This window comes from Saccopteryx leptura, chromosome 3 (genome assembly GCF_036850995.1).
Source record: "Saccopteryx leptura isolate mSacLep1 chromosome 3, mSacLep1_pri_phased_curated, whole genome shotgun sequence".
Lineage (NCBI taxonomy): Eukaryota > Metazoa > Chordata > Mammalia > Chiroptera > Emballonuridae > Saccopteryx > Saccopteryx leptura.
The window spans coordinates 247,929,740-247,954,438 of NC_089505.1; the positions used below are offsets into that span (position 1 = coordinate 247,929,740).

Here is a 24,699-nt window from a genome sequence, read left to right on the forward strand (position 1 = left end):
CTGTTAATAGTTTTTGTTAGCACATATGAAAACTCAAGCTAAATGATCTGGCCCCAAACCCAAGTGACCTATTAACCTACTGGTTTGGGTCCTGGGGGGCATGATGGAAAAAAATGTTACTAATACTTGGGCTGCTTCTTTTGTCTTTTTTTTTTTTGTAATGTGTCTGTACTATTGCTGCTGATCTTCAATGCAGTCAGTTGACAACTAAGCAAGTTATGTCTCTGCTACCGAAGTCTCTCACTGACCACTCAGGGAGCCTCATGGAAGAGGTGGGCTTGTGAGATTATAAGAAGGTCACAAGGGGTGCAGTGTGGAGGAGAGACTGTTTCATGACATGACCACTGTCTGTCCCACAAGCTGGACCAAACGAAAGTTGCTTTCCGCAAGCCCCCCTTACAGACTGATTTTAATTGTTCATTCTGACATTAATCAGTGCTCCTCTTTTGCTTCCTGTTAGGTGCTGGTTCCTGGAACAGTGTGTTGTCCTGACCTGGTCAAGCATATAACTTCTAGCATTGATGTGCTCGTACCTGTGACTAATCCCCACTTTTACCCTATATAATTCTTTGGTGTCTGCCCAGCAGTGCAGGGATCCCCTTTGTCTTGCAGCCACCTGTGACATACCTTATAAGTTTCCCTTTATAAACTCTATTAATTACCTGACTGGAGAGTGGCCAGGCTCTTTTCTTTTTTCTTTTCTTTTCCTCTTTTCTTTTCTTTTTCTTTCTTTCTTTTCTTTCTTGTGACAAAGAGAGGGACAGATAGGAAGGGAAAGAGAAGCATCAATTCTTTGTTGTAGCAGCTTAGTTGTTCATTGATTGCTTTCCCAAGTGTGCCTTGACCCCTCAGGGGCTACAGCAGACCGAGCGACCTTGGGCTCAAGCTGGTTAGCCTTGCTCAAACCAGAGGAGTCTGCCCTCAAGCTGGAGACCTCGAAGTTTTGAACCTGGGTCCTCCACGTTCCAGTCTGCCGCTCTATCCACTCACTGCGCCACCACCTGGTCAGGCGGCCAGGCTCTTTCTTTGTTTTTTTTCTGCCCTCTGCCTACAGAGGTAGATTTTCATTGTTGGAGCTTTCCTTGAATCTGCATGTACTAAACAGTTGGGAAAATATTGGCTTTCAAAGTTTCTTCCCCTCAACGGTGCATAAGGGCCTTCCAGAATAGCTGTAGAATGGAGATGGACAAGACAAATTGATAGTCATGATGACATACAAGCAGAAGGGGAAAGCAGGAGGTTTAATAATTATAGTTTGGGCATGAGAACTTTGGTGGTACTGCTGGCATTTTCTTTGTGGCATTGACAGGTTTTCTGGCAGTGTACAGTTAAAACACTGTAATTATTCCTTGACTCTTTGGCAATATCACTGAGGTCTTACCAGAACCTCTTAGATGAGGGTTCTGAGGCTACAATGTATATCCACAGAGACTTTGCCTCTTGAATTAAGAAATGTGCTGTTTTCAAACAGCTCACTGTTTATTTATTATTATTATTTTTTTTAACTTTGTGCTGGGTGACTTAGGAACCAGTTCAAGGGCCTGAAATATTAAAGAGCTTTCATGTTAGAAATACTTTGCTTAGGCCTGACTGGTGGTGGTGCAGTAGATAGAGCATCATTCTGGGACTCTGACATCCCTGGTTCGAAACTCAAAAGTTGCTGGCTTGTGCATGGGATCACTGACATGATCCCAACATTGCTGGCTTGAGCCCAAAGGTTGCTGCTTAGGCAAGGGGTCAGCATTCCAGGTTGCCACCACTGGTCAGGCTGATCTCTTTGTGCTACGGTTTGTACGAGGTATTGGGTATACAAACACTTGTTCTAGCCTCAAGAAACTTAGCTTAGTATGGAAATATGCAAAAAATAAAAAAATATCAAAGCATATTGCTTTAAAGGGGCAGCTCAAAGAATGAGAAGTTAATGCATGTTCCTATGTCTGTCTGGGTGAGACAAAAGATGGGGTGTGGATTCCATGAAGAGTAACCAATGTGTGCAAAAGACTTGAGAATGTGGGCCCAATTGAGAAATTAACTGTTCAGCTTTGTTAGAGTGGGATAGGAAGAAAGTAGTGTGAAATAATGTGAGACCTCTAGGATCAGAAGTCCATGCCATGTTCTGGATGCCACACAAGTTTTTATTTGATTCTATTCTAGAGTCATGAATAGAGTTATGATAATCATCTACATTTGACTAAAGACACTATTTAAATCTTCCTAAAGCAAAAGCTCAGGTAATAAATTCTCATGAACATCATTTCTCTCTGATTAAGTTTCTCTTGGCAGGAATTGTGCATTAATTCATAAAAGTAATTGTTCATGAATCAAATAGAAGGCTGTCAAATCTAGGCAATTCCTACAGTCCTCTCAGGTGGGCCAGTAGGTCTCCCTCTGCCCCTCTCCAAAAAACTTGGGGTTCGGGAGGTAAAAGGATGGGGGTGGAGATGGGTTGCGGAGGGCTTTTAGAGGCCAAGCATAATACAGACAGCCTAAGTTGGGAACTGAATTGGCTGCTACCAGAAAGACTGGCAGAATCTGCACAGCGCTTGGCAATCAAGAATTTTGGCATCTCTTTCCCCTCAGTTATTTGCAAATTTTTCTTAGGCTTATGTTCCTTTCCCACCCTGACTTATTTGTCCGTCAGGCCTTCTGCTCTCTTTTTCCTCTTTCCCTGCTTCGTGGAGTGTCGGAACTTGGGGCCTTGGAGTGCAGTTAGGCGCGCGCCCCAACGTTATTTGCTTTGTTAACAATTTCATCCTCCTCTTTCCTTATCTTTCCCTCATGCCCTCCCAGACTTCGAGTTTTTCCCTCCCCAGCGGCGCCGTCCCTCCCGCTACTCGCCTGGAGGCCGGGCGGCTCCAGGAACCTCATGCGGATGCGGCAGCTAGTTGCTGCCACGTCTTAGCTGCCAGCAGGCCAGAGCCTACGTGGGCTCGTGGGCGGGGCGGCCGGGGAGGCGGGATCTGCACGTGAGCGACGCCGACGCGGCTCAATGGGACTTGCAGGCGGGCGGCGGCGGCGGCGCGGTGCGCGCGAGAGGCGGGGCCGGGAGGCAGTTGCTGGAGAGTACAAGAGGCCGAGAAAGCCATCATTACCTCGGCTGTCGCATCCCCCATAGAGTCGTGTTCGTGCTCCCCGACTCCCAAGTCCGCCCATAGCCCCACAGGCTCTTGTGTGCTCACGACCTCGCCAGCCGCTCACCTCTCACCTTGCGTACCGAGCCTCCGGCATCATGTGCGGTAAGGCGCCGCGGGCTGGGGGCGTGTTGCGGGCGGTGCTGGGGTGCGATGCGGGCGCCGCTGAGGCCTGAAGCGCCGGCTGGAGCCGAGTGTGAAGGGTGCGAAGGCAGGGTGATGGGCGGGGGGCGTCCTGCGGTGGCCGCGGGGGCTGGGAGCCGGGCCGGCCTCTGCGGCTGGAGGGGTGTGGCGGACTTAGGAAGGTACCTGGGAGGGGGGCGGGCCCTAGAGAGGATCTGAGGGAGCGGAGGGGGCGCTTGGCGCGGAGTAGGGAATCCGGGGAGAAGAGAAACGTTTGTACTGGAGAAGGAGAGGGCTGAGGGAACTGAGATGTGGACGGGGGTGTCTTCACAAGCGTCCACCAGGTGAGTGAGGCGATCTGTGGAACATCAGGTGAGGCCTCTTGAACTTATCTTGTATTCTTTATAGGATTTACCTTTTACAAAAATATTTATTTTTAGTTGCTATCTTTTGGTCAGGCCCAATAGAAAACAGAACTATAACTAGAGCTGTGACAATGGCATTGCACATGGTTTTACTACTTCCTGCCACCCCCACCCCCTCAACAGAAACCATTGCTAATCAATCTCCTGGTGAACGCGCTTAGATCTGATTTTCTGTTGGAAGAGACCCAAAAGTGACCAGGGTGACAGATCATACATCATTTATCACTTGCATGTACACCCATTTGAAACACTTACCTATGAGAAATATTGGTCTACCTTTAACATATTTTGCCTGGAACAGTTAAAACATAAAGTTAGGCCCTATTATTCCATGTTTGAGACTTTGGTTTTTTTATGTGTGTGTGTGTGTGTGTGTGTGTGTGTGTGTGTGTGTGTTTGTGTGTGTGTGTGTTTTGAGAGAGAGAGGAAGGGAAGGAGAGAGAGAAACAAAGATTTGTTGTTTCACTTTTTTTATGCATTCATTGATTGATACCTGTCCTGATTGATGTCCTGACCAGGGATTGAACCCTCAGCCTTGGTGTGTCAGGACAACACACTAACCAACTAAGCTACCTGCCCAGGGCCAGAGACTGATTTGTTCAAAGCTAAAAGGAATTATCAGAATTATATCTGAAGTGACTGATATGCACTAAAATTTGTATTAACTTGGCCATTGGCAGTATAAAGAATTTTATCTTTGCCTTTCTTATTGAAATTTACAACTGACCCTGAAGGGAAAAATAACACTTATTTTAAAGGGAGATATGACTGTAATAGAAAGAACCAAGCAGGAGGTGGCATGTTCTCATTAGTGTATGTTTTTCTTGTATTTAACTTTATGCTAATTTCAACTTCTGAAAAAAGAACAGGTTTAAATTTAGAGTAGGTTAAAAAAAAAACAGAAAATCTATAGTTTTCTGAAATTATTAGAGTCAAGCTGACTTTAGCATCAGATATACTTTTGCTGTGTCTATCCAGTTCAGGGGTAGTCAACCTTTTTATACCTGCTGCCCACTTTTCTATCTCTGTTAGTACTAAAATTTTCTAACTGCCCACTGGTTCCATAGTAATGGTGATTTATAAAGTAGGGTAGTAACTTTACTTTATAAAATTTATAAAGCAGAGTTACAGCAAGTTCAAGCATATAATAATAATTACTTACCAAGTACTTTATGTTGGATTTTCACTAAGTTTGGCAGAATAAATCTTTATAAAACGACTTACTATAGTTAAATCTATCTTTTTATTTATACTTTGGTTGCTCTGCTACTGCCCACCATGGAAGCTGGAATGCCCACTAGTGGGTGGTAGGGACCAGGTTGACTACCACTGGAGTTAGTTAATAAGAGTGGTTTTGCCAGAACACCTAATTTGGATGCGTGAAGTAGTGAATATGCAAACTGGTTAATCTCTAGTGTGCTTCATTTGGTAATTAACTGTTCCTGAATGATGAGGTGTGCACCTAGCTAAGTACATGGCTTTCTGGTTGCAGGTCATTTCTTCATTTTGTTCTAGAAAAAAGGAAATCAAAGTATTAAAAAAGAAAAAATCTGATCTGGTTTAGAAAGGTGCAGAGAAGGAAGTGAGGCTTTTACAGGATAGGTTAGATGTTGAGAGTTTTCACTTAGCCAACATCGCTATTCCACGGAATTTTATAGCTGAGGAAACCGACAGTTACAAACAATAAAGAACTAGTGTTTGAGGCATTTTTGAGGCTTTGCTTTTAACCAACCCAGACCATACTTTTGCATGATCTGGATTAAGGTTCAGAATTTATTCCCTGTAATGTAAATTATGCAGGTTAACTGTCTTTATTTTCCTCCCACATCTTAATCATTGAAATAAAATATCCAGGCAGAGAAATTCAGTTGAGAATGAAATCAGATGCAGAAATTTAGAGATTTACTTTCTGATTACCTGCAGCCTATTCAGATTTTTCTAACAGATTATTCTGTTACAACATTGCAAAATGTTGAAGCAGAAGAATGAGAGCTAAGGAGCCTGTGATATCCTTATTTCAATCTGATATACTGATAAAACTGTTTAATGTTTAATAGGTTACATTAAGTTGTTAATTACTATTAATCAGGAAAAAAAGATTCCATGGTCAAGTAAATTGGGGAGCAACAGATTAAACAATGTTGGCCCTGGCCAGATAGCTCAGTTGGTTAAAGCCTTGTCTTGAAGTGCAGAGGTTGCCAGTTCAATTCCCAGGGCACATATAGGAACAGATCAATGTGCCTATTCCTCTCCTTCTCTCTCACTCTTTCTTCCTTTCCTTCCCCCCTCTCCCTTCCTCACTCTCCCTCCTCTTCCCTCTCTTGTTAAACTCAATTAAAAAGAACAACATTGAACTGATTTTCTTTTTATTGGAGGACTTCTTGGAACCTTTGGTGTGTTAATAAGTGTTGTAAATCTGCCAGAGAAAAATAGTATGTGTATTCACCAGTTTTATCTTCCCTTATTCTTGGTTCTTTGGAATATACTTTTTTTTTAATTGCTTTTTCTTTGGCTTTGATGAGAGTGTCAAGTTGCTAAAGCTACCCACATCTTTTAACAGTTTTTGCTGTTTTCTAAAAATAAATGATGGTGTATATAAATAGAATTTTTGTAATTGAGGTTATATTTAAAAGCCCAAGGGAGCTGCTGAAATGAATCCTTAAAATGTGTTTTGTAATTACACTGTCTAATGGCTTTGGGGTAATTGAGGGATGCTGAGACTTGCTGCTAGGATCATAAAACCAGTACTATTAACATATCCTTACAATTAATTGCTAAATAAGTATTTCCTCAGTTGTGTTCACTGGAAAGGGAGAAGGTGATAGGTGCTGGTAATGAGCAGTAAAGAGTGGGAAAGAGTGTTGCAGCACACAAGTTTGGGAAATTCTGGTTTTGGAGATTCGCACTAAGCAAGATTAAAGGTTCTAGGAAGATCTACAAATAAACCTGTTAACCTATACGGAGCCTCCCTCCCCTCCCCTCCCCTCCCCTCCCCTCCCCTCCCAACTCCCCTCCCCTCCCCTCCCACCTCCCCTCCCTTCCCTTCCCTTCCCCCCCTTTTTTTTAATTAAGTAAGAGGTGGGGAGACAGGGAGGCAGAGAGACAGACTCCCACATGGCCCCAACTGGGATCCACCTGGCAAGCCCCCTACAGGGCGATGCTCTGTCCATTTGGGGCCCCTGTTCTGTTGTTCTGCAACCAAGCTATTTCAGCACTTGAGGCGAGGCTATGGAGCATCCTCAGCACCCAGGGCCAATTTGAACGACTCCAGCCACGGCTGCAGGAGAAGAGAGAGAGAAAGAGGGGAGAGGGGTGGAGAAGCAGATGGTCACTTCCCCTGTGTGTCTGGACCGGGAATCAAACCTGGGACTTACACATGCTGGGCTGACACTCTACTGCTGAGCCAACCGGCCTGGGCCATATTTCTTAAACATTTAATTATGGAATCTTTCTTTTACCTCATTCCTATTTAGCATTCTGCAAACTAATGTCCTCTTTTTGTGGTTTGGGAATTTTTAACTGTACATTTCAGGCACCTAGAAAGTGTTAGAAGATGTTTGAAGTAATGGCTTTATATTTGGTACTCTGTCTGTTGGAGAGATGGCTAATATAAGGAATTTCCTTTAAGGATTTGCAGTCTGATTTGAGGAAACAATGAAAACATTTGCAACAGGTGTAGGTGATAATACATAGTCCTTGTTCATAGCCATGCTGTAGACCCCAAGTGTAATAAATAGAAATTCAGAGACTGGTTAGGTCAAGAACATGATCAGACAGGACTTTTATGTTGAGGAATAGTGCCAAAGCTGGTGGAGAAGTAATGCACTGTCAAAGATATTGGTGGCATATGTTACCCAACAATCAGTGGAATCAGAAATAAATTGGGAACCACTGCCAGCAGGTTTGAAAGAAGAACTAGAAGTGCCAGGAAAAGAGGCCAAAGACCAGTATTTACAGGCAGAAGAATTTCAAAGTAGTATTGCCTTAGAGTCTGTGAAAGTGGGAGAAGGTCATCCATGTTTAATACTGCAGAGAATAGTTAATTGCATTTGGCTCTAACAAAATCATTAGCAGTGTTGAATATATGAAGGCAGAAGGACCTGAGGCTTTGTTGAGGAGGAGGGCAAGCATACCAACAAAGGAGGGAATGTTGTGGAACTGAGGTCTCAGAGTGAAAAGTTGAGTTCTAGAGCTGTGTGTGATTCCCTGATCTGTGAGCTGTTAAGTTATTACAGGATAACCATTGGTTGATTTATATTCTAAGCACTTTCTATAAATTGACTAAAAATTGGATAAAAAAATTCAACCCATTATTGTATTGGATCATCAAAATATTTTAATGTTAACAAAAACTTATTTACAAAGTTGAGGAATCATTTATGTTGGTACACACAGATCCAGGGAAAGACCACGAGACTGAATAAATGGAAGGCAGGGAAAGACTGAAGAAAGAGGCTGGACACTCCAATCCATTAATTAATAAAGTTTACTAAGGGAACCTTACGTACACTGATGTCTTGGCCAACTTCAAGACGAAATGGATCCCCATGCCATTTGGCAGGTGTGAGAGAATTGTATAGGGAGAAGGGGCCAGATACTCATGGGTACTGTACATGAATGCTAGCAGGTATGGACAACAACCTTTCCAGGAACCAGCACATAGCAGGAGTCAAGGGAGGGGTGCTGATTTAGGTCAAAGTAAACATTAATTACAATCAGACAGCCTGTAAAGGGGGTTTGCAGGACACACGTCTGTTCTGGCCTGGGTCCAGCTTGCAGGGAACACAGCAGTCACCCACAGAACAGTTGCTGTCCTTCATACTTATCAGTAAGTATTAGAGAGGTGTGTAGAGTATGTTTCTCTGTTTTAAGCTTTTAAGGAAGGATAAGGGGGTATATAGGGTATTATACTGTTAAGATGAAGATGAAGCCTAACCAGGCAGTGGCGCAATGGATAGAGTGTCGGACTGGGATGCAGAGGACCCAGGTTTGAGACCCCGAGGTCGCCAGCTTGAGCATGGATGGGCTTATCTGGTTTGAGTAGGGCTCACCAGCTTGAGCCCAAGGTCGCTGGCTTGAGCAAGGGGTCACTTGGTCTGCTATAGCCCCCTGGTCAAGGCACATATGAGAAATCAATCAATGAACAACTAAGGAACCGCAATGAAGAATTGATGCTTCTCATCTCTCTTCCTTTCTGTCTGTCTGTCCCTATCTGTCCCTCTCTCTGACTCTCTCTGTCTCTGCCCCCCCCACAAAGATGAAGATGAAGACTTCAATTTGATAAAGTGAGAATCTACCAAAAATGAGAAAAGCTGGGAAGAAAGAAATGAGGATTTAAGAGTAGTCTAGATTCTAGACTTTAGAAAACTATCTGGGGGAAAGTTGGAAAGTTAAACAAACTATGAATTAACAAGATTGGTCAGCAGTTGGGAGGGCCATTTTGAACGGGGACCTGAAATGGGTGGATGGACCTCACTGTAAGAGTGCTCAGAGATGTAGGATTAGGAGCTGGCTTGGGAGGAAAATGAAAAATTGTGATTAGATTTGATTGATTAGAGAGAAGTGTGAAGATTTGTGAGCAGGAAGTGCATGCTTTTTCTCAGGCAAGATGATGGCATAGGTAGACTGTGAAGGAGAGTATAACTAGAGATGTCAGGGTTTAAATAGTGCTTTGAGTTCCAGAATGTTAAATGTGCAAGAAAGGTGTTACAGAGCTCCTTTCAGTGGCAACATCTATTTACAACAAAGTAGGACACTTGAACCAGCATTTTGTAAATAGGAAAAGTATCTTAAACAATTAAAGAACACATAAGTAATTGAAATTCCTCATTTTGTCACTCCAAACAATTTTTACTTTGTGTTTTTAGGAGTATAGAAAATATTATCTTATAATATTTCATCTTCTAAAGGGATCTTGTGGAATGTGCCTCCATAATTATAGTGCTATTGACTGTATTTTATGACAAATATTTAGTTGATGTGTATAACTTTAATTGCTGTATTGTTTATAATTTCAAAGAGGTAGGAATACCTCTGTAGGGAAATAGGTAGGTAAAATATGGCTCTTATGGACTGGCATGCAGCCATAAATCATAAATAGAATAGGTAGTTGTACTGACAGAACAATCTCAACATCTTAAGAGAAAAACGTATAGAACAATATATATAGTGTCATCAAATTATGTGTTTTAAAAAAGCCTTTTAAAATTATCTATATCTAGGTTGATTTATATGGACACATTCGTAGTTGAAGGATTGGGACAATGTGTATTGAATTAATGTTGGTTATCTTCCATATGTGGCAGTATAAAGAGGAGATTTTCACAATTCATTCTGTAGCCTTTGTGTAATTTGAATCTTTAATAATGATGAATTAATTTATAAACTTACATTATAAGAAAAAAATTAAAAATGAAACATAAGTGGCATTGTAGATGGATTTTGATTCAGAAAGTATAAAATTTAGAGAATGAATTTGAACAGTTAACCCTGATGAGTTCTGTTGTCTGGGGTCTAAAAATATTGAAGTTGTCAAGTAAAAAAATATGAAGAAGTAAAATTTCCTATTCAGAAGGACATGAATTTAACCAGGCATAGGAACTTAAATAATTTGATTAGTCAGCTAAATTGCATTTAGTTTTCATTTTAGTAAGGTTTATTAGTCTTTGCTTACAGGTAAATTGCTTTCAGCTGGATGTGTCAAGTCTATGATCCAGGTCGTGTGTGAATATTTTGTTATTCATGGTACTCATAAATGCTTTTATGTCATTGAATTTAAGTTGCCATTTTCTTGCCTGTAGGTGCAAGGATCTGCTTCAGTTAGGGAAATATTCTAAGTATATTCCATTAATAAGAAAACTTATACTTGGAAGCACATGTTGGTTTGGGAGTAGGAAATCTGTGTTCCACACAACTACCCTGTGCAATATTGGAACAATTTCTGAGTGGTAGTGGAGAGTTGGTTTTTATAGTTACCCTAAGCAGAACTGTTTATTGGGAGGTTTGATAAGATAAGTCAAACACCTGGAAAAGGGATCAATTTAGTAATTTCTACTCTAGTAAGCCCTATTTTGAGTTAAAACGGCCTCCCTTGTAAACATATCATGCATGCTCGATAGGCTGTTTATTTGCCATTATATTTTCCCAGCTACCCGAAGATTACAGATAACTCACTAATTCCAGTAGATGGACTGTCTTGGGCCATGGTACTGTCAAGAGCTGGTGTGTAAAATTGGCAGATTCAAACTCTTTCTCTTTATTTTCCTAACCAGGGATGACTTCGGTTAATTCCCTTTCTTCCTTATCCCAGATCTGTTACTTTGATCTTAGAAAATTTCTCTGTGTGTGTCATCCTTTTCTTCCTTTCAGTTTGTGCCCAGTTATGTCAGGGGAAATATTGCTCCTACTTTTCCTTCCATTCCTTCTCTTTTCCTTTTCTTTGTTCTAATAGTGAACCAAAAAATGACAGTAATAATTTTTGGTAGTACAATGATAAATAGTAGTGCTTCTTTTGTCTAAAAAAGGGCAGGTTTTTAATTGGAATTTGACATATGGTATTTTATTCAAGATGCCACTGATTGGGAAATGCACCATTATTATATGGATTACAAAGAAAGAAAATATGAATGTCTTAAAATCAATGCTGTCAAAATCTGAAGCCCTAGGAAGTATTTTGCAGGTGCTTTCAGAATATCATAGGCTAAGTGACTGATGGACTGTCTTTGTCTTTACCTGCTGAATGTTAACATTGCTAATACAGGACCACAGACAATTTAAATACATACCCATTTGTGAATAATTCTTGCCCCAAATTTTTAACCTAATCAAATCAACCTTAAGCTCTGTCTCAGTTTTTAGGAAATATAAGGAATAGAGGAACTAGTTAGACCACGCTACTTAGAAACTATTAGACACAGCCAAAATGTGAGACATTCAACAAGAAAATTGGCCCCCACTTGTCAGTAAATCAGCATCTTGGGGAAAACAGGGCAGTAGGGAAAACCATTCTGGATTCAAAGAGACTTACGAGAAAAAAATCAAATATAAGGTTCATACCTTTATTATATCCTAGGACAGTGGTCGGGAAACTGCGGCTTGTGAGCCATATGCAGCTCTTTGGCCCCGTGAGTGTGGTTCTTCCACAAAATGCCGTGAGCAAGTGCTAACTTGATAAGGAATGCACCTACCTATATAGTTTAAGTTTTAAAAATTTGGCTCTCAAAACAAATTTCAATCATTGTACTGTTGATATTTGGCTCTGTTGACTAATGAGTTTGCCAACCACTATCCTAGGAGGAACAAATCAGCTATAAAAGGCACTTTTTTTGATAATATGGAAAATTCAAATATGAACATTCTATTTGATGATATTAGAATATTATCTTGTTAGGTGCAATAATATGGTTTTGTAGAAAAATGTCTATTTTAAAAAAATATGGAATTTGTCAGAGTAAGACAGTATGAGAGATAATCCTGATCTCTCCCCTTGAAATGTCAATAAATTGAACAACTATAATGCAGTGAAGGAACCCCAGCTGGGCTCGCAGGTGCACCTGAAAGATCTATGTATCGAATGGACTAAAGGTGGGATGGGGTGAAAAGAGGGGTAGAAGATAAAATGCAATCACGGTTGGCTTTGGAGAGGGGAGGAGACAAACCTGGAGTGACTGGTTTTTTTTGTTTTTGTTTTTTTTCTGCTGGACTACAGGGAGGAGGGAAGCTCAGACTCTGGATTTATTTTTTTCTTTTCTTTTTTTACAGAGACAGAGAAAGTCAGAGGGACAGACAGACAGACAGACAGGAACTGAGAGAGATGAGAAGCATCAATCATCAATTTTTTTGTTGCAACACCTTAGTTGTTCATTGATTGCTTTCTCATATGTGTCTTGACTGTGGGCCTTTAGCAGACCAAGTAACCCCTTGCTTGAGCCAGAGATGTTGGGTCCAAGCTGGTGAGCTTTTGCTCAAACCAGATGAACCCATGCTCAAGCTGGCGACCTTGGGGACTTGAACCTGGATCCTCCGCATCCCAGTCCAACGCTCCATCCACTGCGCCACCGCATGGTCAGGCTCAGACTCGGGATTTTGTCTGAGGGGTATGGAGAGGAAAACTTGGAGTGATTGAGTCCCCTGCCAGGAGGAGACAGGAGACAGAAGGGCAGAGGGGGAGATAAACCAAAGCAGCTATAGTGTGTGGTCATGGCCAGTGATTCCATGGTGCCTGTAGCCCTTACTTGGCAGAAACAGAGAAAGCTAAAGTGCGGCCCCAGCCTCTCAGATCCCTCCTCCCTCACCTTGCAGTATGGAGAGTGGCAGAGACAAACTCCACAGCTAGCTCTCCAGAGTCACTCTCTCCCCTGAAGAAGAAAGTTGCTCCATGTTTGGTCCCCAGGTCTGTTGAGACGTGGGAAGGAGCACCCATAAGTCTGAGATCGCCATTGCTAGACCTGAAAGCTGAAGCTGTAAAGCCCTCAGAACACGCCTCACCCACCAACATGTCTGCGGCTCCACCTACATCCTAGCATCAGTGACATCTCAGCTGACAGCCCAGGAACTTCACACAGTTCAAAGTTATAATATAGCGACACTTACTGGAAGAAACCTCTCCAAACCAAAACTTATTTTTCCTTTTTTCCCCTTCTTTTTCCCTTTTTTTCTTATTCATTTTTCTTTTTCATTTAAAAAAAATTTTGTATTTTTATTTCATTGTGGGTGTTTCGTGTTTTTTTTTCTTTGCTTTTGATCTTCTTTTCTATAGTTTTTCTTGTCAAAATTTAAAAAATTTTTATTGTATTATTTTTAATTCCTCAATTTTTTCAGTTTTTTTTTTGCATTTTTCTGAAGCTGGAAACAGGGAGAGACAGTCAGACAGACTCCCGCATGCGCCCGACCGGGATCCACCCGGCACGCCCACCATGGGGCGACGCTCTGCCCACCAGGGGGCGATGCTCTGCCCATCCTGGGCGTTGCCATGTTGCGACCAGAGCCACTCTAGCGCCTGAGGCAGAGGCCACAAAGCCATCCCCAGCGCCCGGGCCATCTTTGCTCCAATGGAGCCTTGGCTGCGGGAGGGGAAGAGAGAGACAGAGAGGAAGGCACGGCGGAGGGGTGGAGAAGCAAATGGGCGCTTCTCCTGTGTGCCCTGGCCGGGAATCAAACCTGGGTCCTCCGCACGCTAGGCCGACGCTCTACCGCTGAGCCAACTGGCCAGGGCTCAGTTGTTTTTTTTGTTAGGCTTCTTAACAATACCACTTCCAAATGCCATCAAGGCAGAAGAAATTGAATACCATGCCTACACAAGACAGATGTATTTCAGAAAGAAAATGAAAAATCTCCAGAAAAAGAAACTCAATCACATGGAAACCTTGGAATTAAATCGTAGAGAAATCAAAATTGAAGTTTGAAAATACTCAACGAGATATGAGAAGACACCAATAGGCAACTTAATGAGCTCAGAAAACAAATTAATGAATAAAAAAGAATACCTTACCAAGGAGATTGAAACTTTAAAAACAGAGATAAAGGACTCAATACGTAAATTAAAGACTGAGATACCAAGTTTAGCTAATGGAACAAGCTAGATAAAGAAAGAGTCAGTGACGTTGAAGAGGCCACTAGAGATGCTGCAGAGAGAAGAGGAGAGAGACTTACGAATTAAAAAGACCGAGAGAGCTCTACAAGAATTGTCAAAAAGAGCAATATAAGAATAATGAGTATATCAGAAGAAGAGAGGAAGAAGGGAATGGAGAGCCTAGTCAAACAAATAATTGATGAGAATTTCCCAAACTAATGGAAAGAGTTAGTCTTGAATCCAAGAAGCAAACAGAATGCCAAGTTACCACAACACAAACAGACCTACTCCAAGGCACATTATAATAAAATTGTCAAAAATCCATGACAAAGAATCCTCAAGTCAGCTAGGGAAAAGAACACCATAACATATAAAGGAAAGCCCATTAGGCTATCATCAGACTTCTCAGCAGAAACTCTACAAGCCAGGAGAGAGTAGACCCAAACATTTAAAGCAATGAAAGAGGAATTTCCAGCCAAGAATACTATATCCATCAAAGTTATCCTTCAAATATGAATGAGAAATAAAAACTTTTAAAGACATACAGAAGCTGAGGGAATTTATCATGAGAAAAACTCCCACTGCATGAAATACTCAAGGAGATTATTCGACCAGACACAAAGAACAAAACAAATAAAAACTACAAGCAAAAGCTCCAACAGAGTTACAAGAAAAACAAGGATAATTTGTGACAACATAAAAGGGGAGAGGATAAAGATCTGCAGCAGCAAAGGAGGATGGAGTGCAGAAGCACTCATATGACAAAGCACTCTTGTACATAACATTTTTTTTTAACCTAATGGTAACCACCCATGAAAAAGGCACTAGTGAAGCACAGCTTAAAAAGGAAGAAATGGGAAAAAAGTATGGAATACCATCAAACAAAAACAACTGACAAAAAAGAGAAGAACCAAAGAAGACACAGAACTACCAGGAAACAAAACATAAAATGGCTACAGAAATCCTCAAGTGTCAATAATTACCCCAAATGTAAATGGACTGAACTTACCAATAAAGAGGCACAGAGTAACAGATTGGATCAAAAAGCAAAACTTAACCATATGCTGCCTTTAAGAGACACATCTAAGCTGCAAGGACAAAAGTAGATTCAAAGTGAAAGGTTGGAAAATGATTCTCCAAGCAAATATAATATCCAAAGAAAAGCAAGTATAGCCATGCTCATATCTGGTAATGCTGACTTCAAGACACACAGGTTACCAGAGACAAAGATAGACATTTGATAACAATAAAGGGGACATTGTATCAAGAAGACATCACTCTTACTACATAAGCACCAAACCAGGGAGCACCAATATATATAAGACATCTACTAACTGATCTAAAAATAGAGGCAGACAAAAACACAATCATACTTGGAGATTTCAACACATCATTGATGGCTTTAGCTAGATCGTCCAAACAGAAATTCAATAAAGAAATATTGGCCTTAAACGACACTCTGGACCAAAAAGACATAATAGACATTTATAGGACATTTCATCCCAAAACATCAGATTATACATTCTTCTCCAGTGTGCATGGAACATTCTCAAGCATAGATCATATTTTGGACCACAAAACTAACATCAAAAAATTTAGGTGCCTGACCAGGCAGTGGCGCAATAGATGAGCGTTGGACTGGGATGCACAAGACCCAGGTTCGAGACCCCGAGGTCGCCAGCTTGAGCAGGGGTTCATCTGGTTTGAGCAAAAGCTCACCAGCTTGAGCCAAAGATCGCTGGCTCGAGCAAGGGGTTGCTCAGTCTGCTGAAGGCCCGCAGTCAAGGCACGTATGAGAGAGCAATCAATGAACAATTAAGGTGTTGCAATGCGCAAAGAAAAACTAATGATTAATGCTTCTCATCTCTCTGTTCCTGTCTGTCTGTCCCTGTCTATCCCCCTCTCTGACTCTCTCTCTGTCTCTGTAAAATAAATAAATAAATAAAATAAAATTAGGAAGATTGAAATTATACCAAGCATATTTTCTGATCATAAGGCTTTGAAATTAGAATTCACTATAAAAAGGAAGTGAAGAAACCCACAAAAATGTGGAGATTAAATAGCATACTTCTAAAAAATGACTGGGTCAAAGAAAAGCAGAAATCAAAAGATACATAGAAAAATGAAAATGACAACACAACATATCAAAACTTCTGGGATGCAGCAAAAGCAGTAATAAGAGGGAATTTTTATATCATTACAGGCTTATATCAAGAAATAAGAGAGATCCCAAGTAAACAACCTAATATCACACCGTAAGGAACTAGAAAAAGAACAAAGGCAACCCAAAGTCAGTAGAAGAAAGAAAACAGTAAAAACTAGAGCAGAACTAAATGAAATAGAGAACAAAAAAACTATAGGAAATATTAATATAGCAAAGAGCTGGTTCTTTTAAAAGATCAATAAAATTGACCAACCACTGCTAAACTCACTAAGGAAAAAAGAGGAAGGACTCATGTAAACAAAATCTGAAATGAACAAGAGACATTACCACAGAAGTCATAGATATACAAAATATCATAGTAGAATATTATGGAAGATTATATGCCACCAAATTCAACAACCTAGAGGAAATGGATAAATTCCTAGAACCATACAATCTTCCTAGACTGAGCCATGAAGAAGTGGAAACCTAAATAGACCTATAAGCAGGGAGGAAATAGAAACAACTGTTAAAAACCTCCCCAAAACCAAAAGTCTAAGACCAGGTGGTTACACTAGTGAATTCTACCAAACATTTAAAGAAAATTTGGTACCTGTCCTTCTCAAAGTCTTCCAAAAAATAAAAGAAGCAATACTTCCCAAAACATTTTATGAGGCCAACAATAACCCTCATACGAAAACCTGGCAAGGACAACACAAAAAAAGAAAACTACAGACCAATATCTCTAATGAATACAGATGCAGAAATCCTAAACAAAATACTAGCAAATTGAATACAACAACACATTAAAAAAATAATACATCACGATCAAGTGGGATTCATTCCAGGAGAACAAGGATGGTTTAGCATATGGAAATTGATCAGCATAATACACCACATCAACAAAACAAAGAACAAAAATCATATGATCCTATCAATAGATCCAGAAAAGGCATTTGATAAGATACAATATCCCTTTATGTTTAAAACACTCAAATCGAAATAGAAGGAAAGTACCTCAACATAATAAAGGCCATATGTGACAAACTGTCAGGTTAATACCATACTAAATGGTGAAAAAATGAAGGTTTTTTCTCTAAATTAGGAATGAGACAAGGTTGCCCACTCTCTTCACTCTTATTCAACATAGTTCTGGAGGTTTTAGCCAGAGCGATCAGGCAAGAGAAAGAAATAAAAGGCATTCACATTGGGAAAGAAGTAAAGGTATCACTTTTTGCAGATGACATGATCTTGTATATAGAAAACCCAAAGACTTCACCAAAAAACTACACTGCTCACAAAAATTAGGGAATCAGAGAACATGCAGATACTCCAGTACTTTCAGTCATTTGTATAGTGCATTTTCACCAATGAAATAAAAGTTGGTTTTGCATCTTATTTGCATAATTAAACAACTTTAACTTGTTTGCTTTTCTGATGTTCTTGCTTAATAAAATCAAATGTCTATTTTTATATTGCTTCATATTCATTTTGAAATATCCCCTAATTTTTGTGAGCAGTATATTAGAAACAATAAACCGATACAGTAAAGTCACAGGATACAAAATCAATATACAAAAAGTCTACTGCTTTTCTGTATGCCAACAATGTAACTTTGGAAAATGAACTCAAAAAACAATTTTTTTTTACAATTGCAACAAAAATAGTAAAGTACCTAGTAATAAACTTAACAAAGGATGTGAAGGACCTATATACTGAAAACTACAAAACATTATTGAAAGAAATTGAAAAAGAAACTATGAAATGGAGAAATATTCCATGTTCATGGATTAGAAGAATCAACATAGTTAAAATAGCCATTTTACCCAAAGCAATATACAAATTAAATGCAATCCCCATCAAAATCCCAATGTCACTTTTTAAAGAAACGGAACAAAAAATTACCAGGTTTGTATAAAACTATAAAAAACCCCAAGTAGGCCAAGGAATCCTGAGGAAAAGGAATGAAGCCAGAAGTATCACACCACCTGACTTCAAATTATGCTATAGAGCCACGATAATCAAAACAGTATTGTATTGGCAGAAAAACAGACATACAGACCGATGGAAGAGACTTGCGAGCCCAGAAATAAATCCACATATATATGGACAAATCATCTTCGACAAAGGAGCCAAAAATACACAGTGAAGAAAGCCTCTTCAATAAATGATGTTGGGAAAAGTGGAAACTCACATGCAAATGAATGAAACTTGACTACAGTTTGTCACCTGCACAAAAATTAACTGAAAGTGGATGAAAGATCTAAATATAAAAACTGAAACTACATAGAAGAAAACTAGGTACTAAGATCATGGACCTTGGCCATACAGAACAATTTATTAATCTGACCCCAAAGTCAAGGGAAGTAAAGGCAAAAATAAATGAATGGGACTATGTCAAACTAAAAAGCTTCTGCACAGCAAAAGAAACTGACAACAAAACAAACAGGCAGCCAACTAAACGGGAGATGATATTTACAAACAACAGCTCAGATAAGGGGTTAATATCTAAAATATACAAAGAACTCACAAAACTCAGCAACAAATAAGCAAACAATCCAATTAAAAAATGGGGAGAGGACCCGAACAGACACTTCTCCCAAGAAGGCATACAAATGGCTAACAGGTATATGAAAAGATGCTAATGTTCACTAGCTATTCGAGAAATGCAAATCAAAATTACAGTGAGATACTACCTCACACCAGTTAGATTGGCTGTTATCAGCATGACAGGTAATAAGTGTTGGAAAAGCTGTGGAGAAAAAGGAACCTTCATTCACTGCTAGCAGGAATGGAAATTAGTACAACCATTATGGAAGAAAGTATGGTGGTTCCTCAAAAAGTTAAGAATAGAACCACTATATGACCTAGCAATCCCTCTACTGCGTGTCTATCCCCAAAACTTGAAAACATTGGTACGTAAAGACAAATGCACCCCCATTTTCATTGCAGCATTATTCACAGTGGCCAGGACATGGAAACAACCAGTGTCCCTTGATAGAGAATTGGATAAAGAAGAGGTGGTAGATATATACAATAGAATACTACTCAGCCATAAGAAAAGATGAGTGACATTTAACGACAACATGGATGGATTTTGAGAATGTTATACAGAGTGAAACAAGTCAGAAAAAGCTAAGAACTGTATGATTTCACACATAGGTGGGATATAAAACTGGGACTTATGGACATTGATAAAAGTGAAGTGGTTACCAGGGGGAAGGGACCGTGGGGGAGAGGGAAGGGGACTTGAGTGAATGGGGAGGGGAGTGAGGGGAAGGGTGTAAAGAGGAACAAATATAAGGTGATGGAAAATGATTTGACATTGGGTGATGGGTAAACAACATAATCAATAGTTCAAGTGCTATAGAAATGTTCACTGAAACTTATCTACTCTTATTGATCAGTGTCACCCTGTCAAAGTTAATTTTCTAAATAAAAAGAAAAATGTCCTCATATTTTGTATGTTACTTTGCTTTTTATTTGTAATAGTATACAGTAAGTCCTCAATGTCATTGATGGGTCCTTGGAAACTACAACTTTAAGTGGAACTGTAGATAATGAAATCCATTTCACTGTAGGCTAATTGATATAAACAAGACTTAAGTTTCTACAACATATTTCTGGTCACAAAAACATCACCAAGCTTCTAAATAAAGACCCAAAATACTCACAATAATAAACTCTGAAATAAATGTGAGCTATACATACACTTAAGAAAGATGAGTGAAAACAAGTAGGATAATTATTTTCCAACCTGCTTATTCCATTTCAGTTTCATGGGTGGCCAGAGCCTATATCCGCAGCTTATACTTGCAGCTTATACCCACTGCTCAGGGCACAAGGTGGTGGTACCCAATCCTGGATAGGACGTTCTTACATCGTAGGGTGCACTCATATTTACAACTCAAATTTGGACAGTTTAGACATGCCAGTTCACCACATATATACATCTTTTGGGAGTACCTGGAGAAAACCCATGCAGACATGGGGAAAATGTGCCAACTCCCTACAGATAGTGGCCCTACTGGAAATTGTTTTTTCCCACCCCTGATCTCTGTTATATTTACTTGGAACTGGTAGTTATCTGCATTTAATCTTTATCTAAGGTCAGTGACCCATAGGAGGGAATAAGTGTAGAACACATAAAAGTTTGATTTACAGTTGGGGAATTGGTTTAGTTTGTTTGTATCATAGGTACTTTATGAAGGAACAGCAGTAACTAAAAACTCCAGATCTCATATAAGATTGTGGTGCTGTGAAAATAAGGTGCTTCTGTAACACGATACCTTAAATCTTTACAACTATAAGCTGTGTGTGTGTTTTAAAATATGAATGAAATACAGATTCCTATAAGTTACTGGGTTTATACTTTTTTGGGGAAATTTAAACTCAGGTCATTTTGGATTTAGTTTAAAATGTGAATTTCCTTTTTTTTCCCAGGGCATAATAGTTTACTTGAAAAAACTACTGATCATGTCGCTCAGTATACGTGTATTATGGCTTTTTTTGTTGGATATTAACAATTTGGTATTTCTTTTTTTTATTTCTTTATTTTGTAATTTTCCAAAGTTAGAAGCAGGGAGGCGGTCAGACAGACTCTTGCATGTGCCTGACTGGGATCCACCCGGCATGCCCACCAGGGGGCGATGCTCTGCTCATCTGGGGCATTCCTCTGTTGCAACCAGAGCCACTCTAGCACCTGAGGCAGAGGCCATGGAGCTGTCCCCAGTGCTCGGGCCAACTTTGCTCCAATGGAGCCTTGGCTGTGGGAGGGGAAGAGAGAGAGAAGAAAAAGAGGGGGAAGGGTGGAGAAGCAGATGGGCGCCTCTCCTGTGTGACTGACTGGGAATTGAACCCAGGACTTCCACACGCCCGGCTGATGCTCCACCACTGAGCCAACTGGCCAGGGCCACAATTTTGTATTTCCTTATCCTGAAATATTTTAACAAGACCAAGCCATTTACAGAAATAAACATCTTTTAAATGGAGATAAAGATTAATCATTTTTGGAGTTCTACTTCACAGAATTCATTTAATCTCCTTTAAATTCAGTGGCATTATAATGTAATATAAGGAACAGAAAGTTCTTTCATAAATAAGTAACTTGAACTTAATATTTCCTCATATTTTGGTCTTTAGCTGTTTTCACCTGGCCGAAGCACAACTATGGAAGGCCTCATAATTTCCGTTCTGCTTTTCCTAAAAAGTGGATATTCTTTACCCGTGTTTTATTTACTACCTCTTTGCTTGCCTGGCTCAGTTTACATGTACTAGTTCTTTTATTTCTAGTTTTTCTTTTTATATATGAATTCTTAAGAGTTATAAATATGTTATTTGTCATTAGCTAGGACCTAGGGAACAAGGGATTCAAGCCATTTTCTTTAACATGATTTTATATATTCTCATCCCCCCGTGATTAGATAATTTATAATTGATCACTTATTAACGAGAAATTTTCCGTTGAAAAAGTTTCACTGCCTTTAGACAATTTGAAATGAGGGTTTATTACTCTTTTAAAGATGGGCTCTAGCTTCACAGTTTTGCACATCATAGACATAATTACGCAAATGAAAATTTTGCCATAATTATGTTAATATGTATTCTTTAGACATAATTTTCTATTAAATATTTGTTTATTTGCAGGTATATTTGCCTATTTAAACTACCATGTCCCTCGCACCAGACGAGAAATCTTGGAGACCCTAATCAAAGGCCTTCAGAGACTGGAATACAGAGGATATGATTCTGCTGGTATTTCCTTTTAAAAAAATATTATGGGTTTTGCATGGTTCTTGAATCTATATAGGAAAAATTTTGTTTTAGATTCTTTAGTAATGTTTCTTTTGTTTTGGGCAGACTGGAAATCTGAAGAATTCTGTCTTGTGTTTCAAGAGCTTGTTTATGTAATTTCAATAGTATTACCATTTATGTAGAGTTTTGCTTCTTACAGGTATCTTCTTTTGTTAAGAATGTTACTGTAAAAACAGATCATCTGGGGCATATATACATGGTTGGTAGAATAGAGATCTTGAAGATATTACTCTATAAATTATCTTTTTTCTTTTTTATACATTTAATTTAATTTTCTCCAGGTAGTCCAGGCTTTTGCCATATAAACTTGCTTAAGCATCTTCTACCTTAAATAAATGACAAAGCAAATAAAAATAACTTTTTGTAAACTTTATGTCCTACTCTAGTTCTTTCCCTATCTGTATCAGGTCACTCTCAGGTCTGATGATTTTCTGGAAGGATTCAGTGTTATACTCAGGCTATGATTTTTTACAGCCAGTGATTACAAAGCAAAATCAGCAAAGAGAAAAGGCACAGGGGTGAATCTGGAGGAAACCAGGCACAAGCTTCTGAACGTTCTCTCCTAGTGGAGTCTCATAAGATGCTTTTCATTCCCCTAACAAATTATGACAACTTGTGTGAAATGTTGTCTACCAGGAATGCTCTTAGCAACTGAGCGCCCAAGGTTTTCCCTGGGGGCTGGTTACATAGACACCCTCTGTCTAACATATACCAACATTCCAGACTCCTAGAAGAGAAGCAGATATTCAGCATAAGCCACAAGTTTGACGGTTTAGGTACAGTGAACCATTCTTCATCAGGGTGGTGGGAACCCTCCTGAAATCCAAGAACCAACTTTGCAAGCAGGCATTTCTAAGGATAGCAGTGTCAGGCCTGCTCTGTTAACTCATTTTTTTTTTTTTTTACAGGGACAGAGAGAGAGTCAGAGAGAGGGATAGATAGAGACAGACAGACAGGAACGGAGAGAGATGAGAAGCATCAATCATCAGTTTTTTGTTGTGAGACCTTAGTTGTTCATTGATTGCTTTCTCATATGTGCCTTGACCGCGGGCCTTCAGCAGACGGAGTAACCCCTTGCTCAAGCCAGCAACCTTGGGTCCAAGCTGGTGAGCTTTTGCTCAAATCAGATGAGCACGCGCTCAAGCTGGCGACCTCGGGGGTCTTGAAGTTGGGTCTTCTGCATCCCAGTCCAATGCTCTATCCACTGCGCCACCGCCTGGTCAGGCTGTTAACTCTTTACTGTGTGTACATTTAACATTGCTAGCCATAATGGGAATTTATCTTCTATGACTTTCCTCAGTTAATGAAAAGTCAGTTCCTCAACTCTTTTATTCTTAAAATTCTCTCCTCCTGCTTTAGCTTCTCTGACAACACATCTCATTTTTTTTAAAGATTTTATTTTGGTTTTAGAGATAAGAGGGATAGAGAAAAAGGTGGGGAGAGGAGTGGGAAGCATCAACTTGCAGTTGCTTCTCAAATGTGCCTTGACCGAGCAAGCCCGGGGTTTTGAACCAGAGACCGCAGCGTTCCAGGTAGATGATTTATCCACTGTGCCACCACAGGTCAGACTCATTATCTTCTTCCGTACTGATTGTTTTTTGTCTGCTTTGAGAGCTTCTTTCCTTCCACCTGTTGCTTAAATATTGTTCTTCAGGATACTTTTCTAGGCCAATTTTTCTTACTCTGTATCTTCATGGGTGAGCTCTGACTTCACTAGCTTCCTATACTTAGTGACTTAAACTCCAGATGTTTTCCCCTAGCTGCACATTTATATTTCCAACTTCCTCCTAGAAATTTCTTCCTCAATAAACCAAGATATTAGAACTTTTGTATGTTTGGAATTGAACAGAATACACTCCAATTCTCACCCCACTCTCCAGTCTCTTCTCTCTGTGCTCCTTTTATTGCCAGTCAGTTAACTAGTACTTTGTTTGAGCCTAAGAGGTGTCCCAGACTTCTCCCACTTTCTCACCTTACACCCAGTCATTTGTACTCAATATCATTCATATCTATCTTCATTACCACTGTTAGTTCAGGCCCTCTTCCTTTATGCTTTGCTATAGCTATAACTTCTGAGAGCTGGTTTCTTCTTTCTGTTTGTCCAATCTATCCTCTTAAACAGTTTCCAAAGGAATTTTCTAAACATTTTTGCCATGTGATTTTTCTATTTGAAACTACTCTGCCAGCATGTTTCCAGGGGCTGTGGCTGGTTGTAGCCTTGGGATCTACAACTGAATGTAAACCAACCTAGAGAGACTTTGACAGCTCAGGTTAGCATAATACCTGCAGCTGCCACTCACTTTTTTAATAACGTTTTTAAAAAAAGGAAAAAGAAACTATGTACTGCTTTTCCTGTATGTTCAGAGTAATGTTTTAGATTCCTCAGGCTTGAAGCATCTCCAGACAGTATTCCCTTATATTCCCTCTTTATTCCACTTCTAAGGTGGGTGCTTATCTTCTGTTTTTTTTCTACTATGCTCGCTCCAGTTATAA

At 39.8% G+C, this 24,699-nt stretch overlaps 1 protein-coding gene and 1 non-coding gene across 2 annotated transcripts in view; both read left to right on the forward strand.

Moving 5' to 3' along the window:
* The first annotated feature begins 3,034 nt into the window (after positions 1–3,034).
* Positions 3,035–24,699, forward strand: part of GFPT1 (glutamine--fructose-6-phosphate transaminase 1) — a 70,972-nt gene continuing 49,307 nt past the window's right edge. Inside the window, exons 1-2 of the mRNA XM_066378085.1 lie at positions 3,035–3,236; positions 22,039–22,146. Coding sequence (XP_066234182.1) covers positions 3,230–3,236; positions 22,039–22,146 — 115 coding nt within the window. The 5' untranslated portion in view covers positions 3,035–3,229. The remainder of the gene's footprint in view (positions 3,237–22,038; positions 22,147–24,699) is intronic.
* LOC136401584 (small nucleolar RNA SNORA44) lies at positions 24,390–24,519 on the forward strand. Its single transcript, XR_010750609.1, has one exon. It is a non-coding gene; the product is annotated as a small nucleolar RNA SNORA44 (small nucleolar RNA).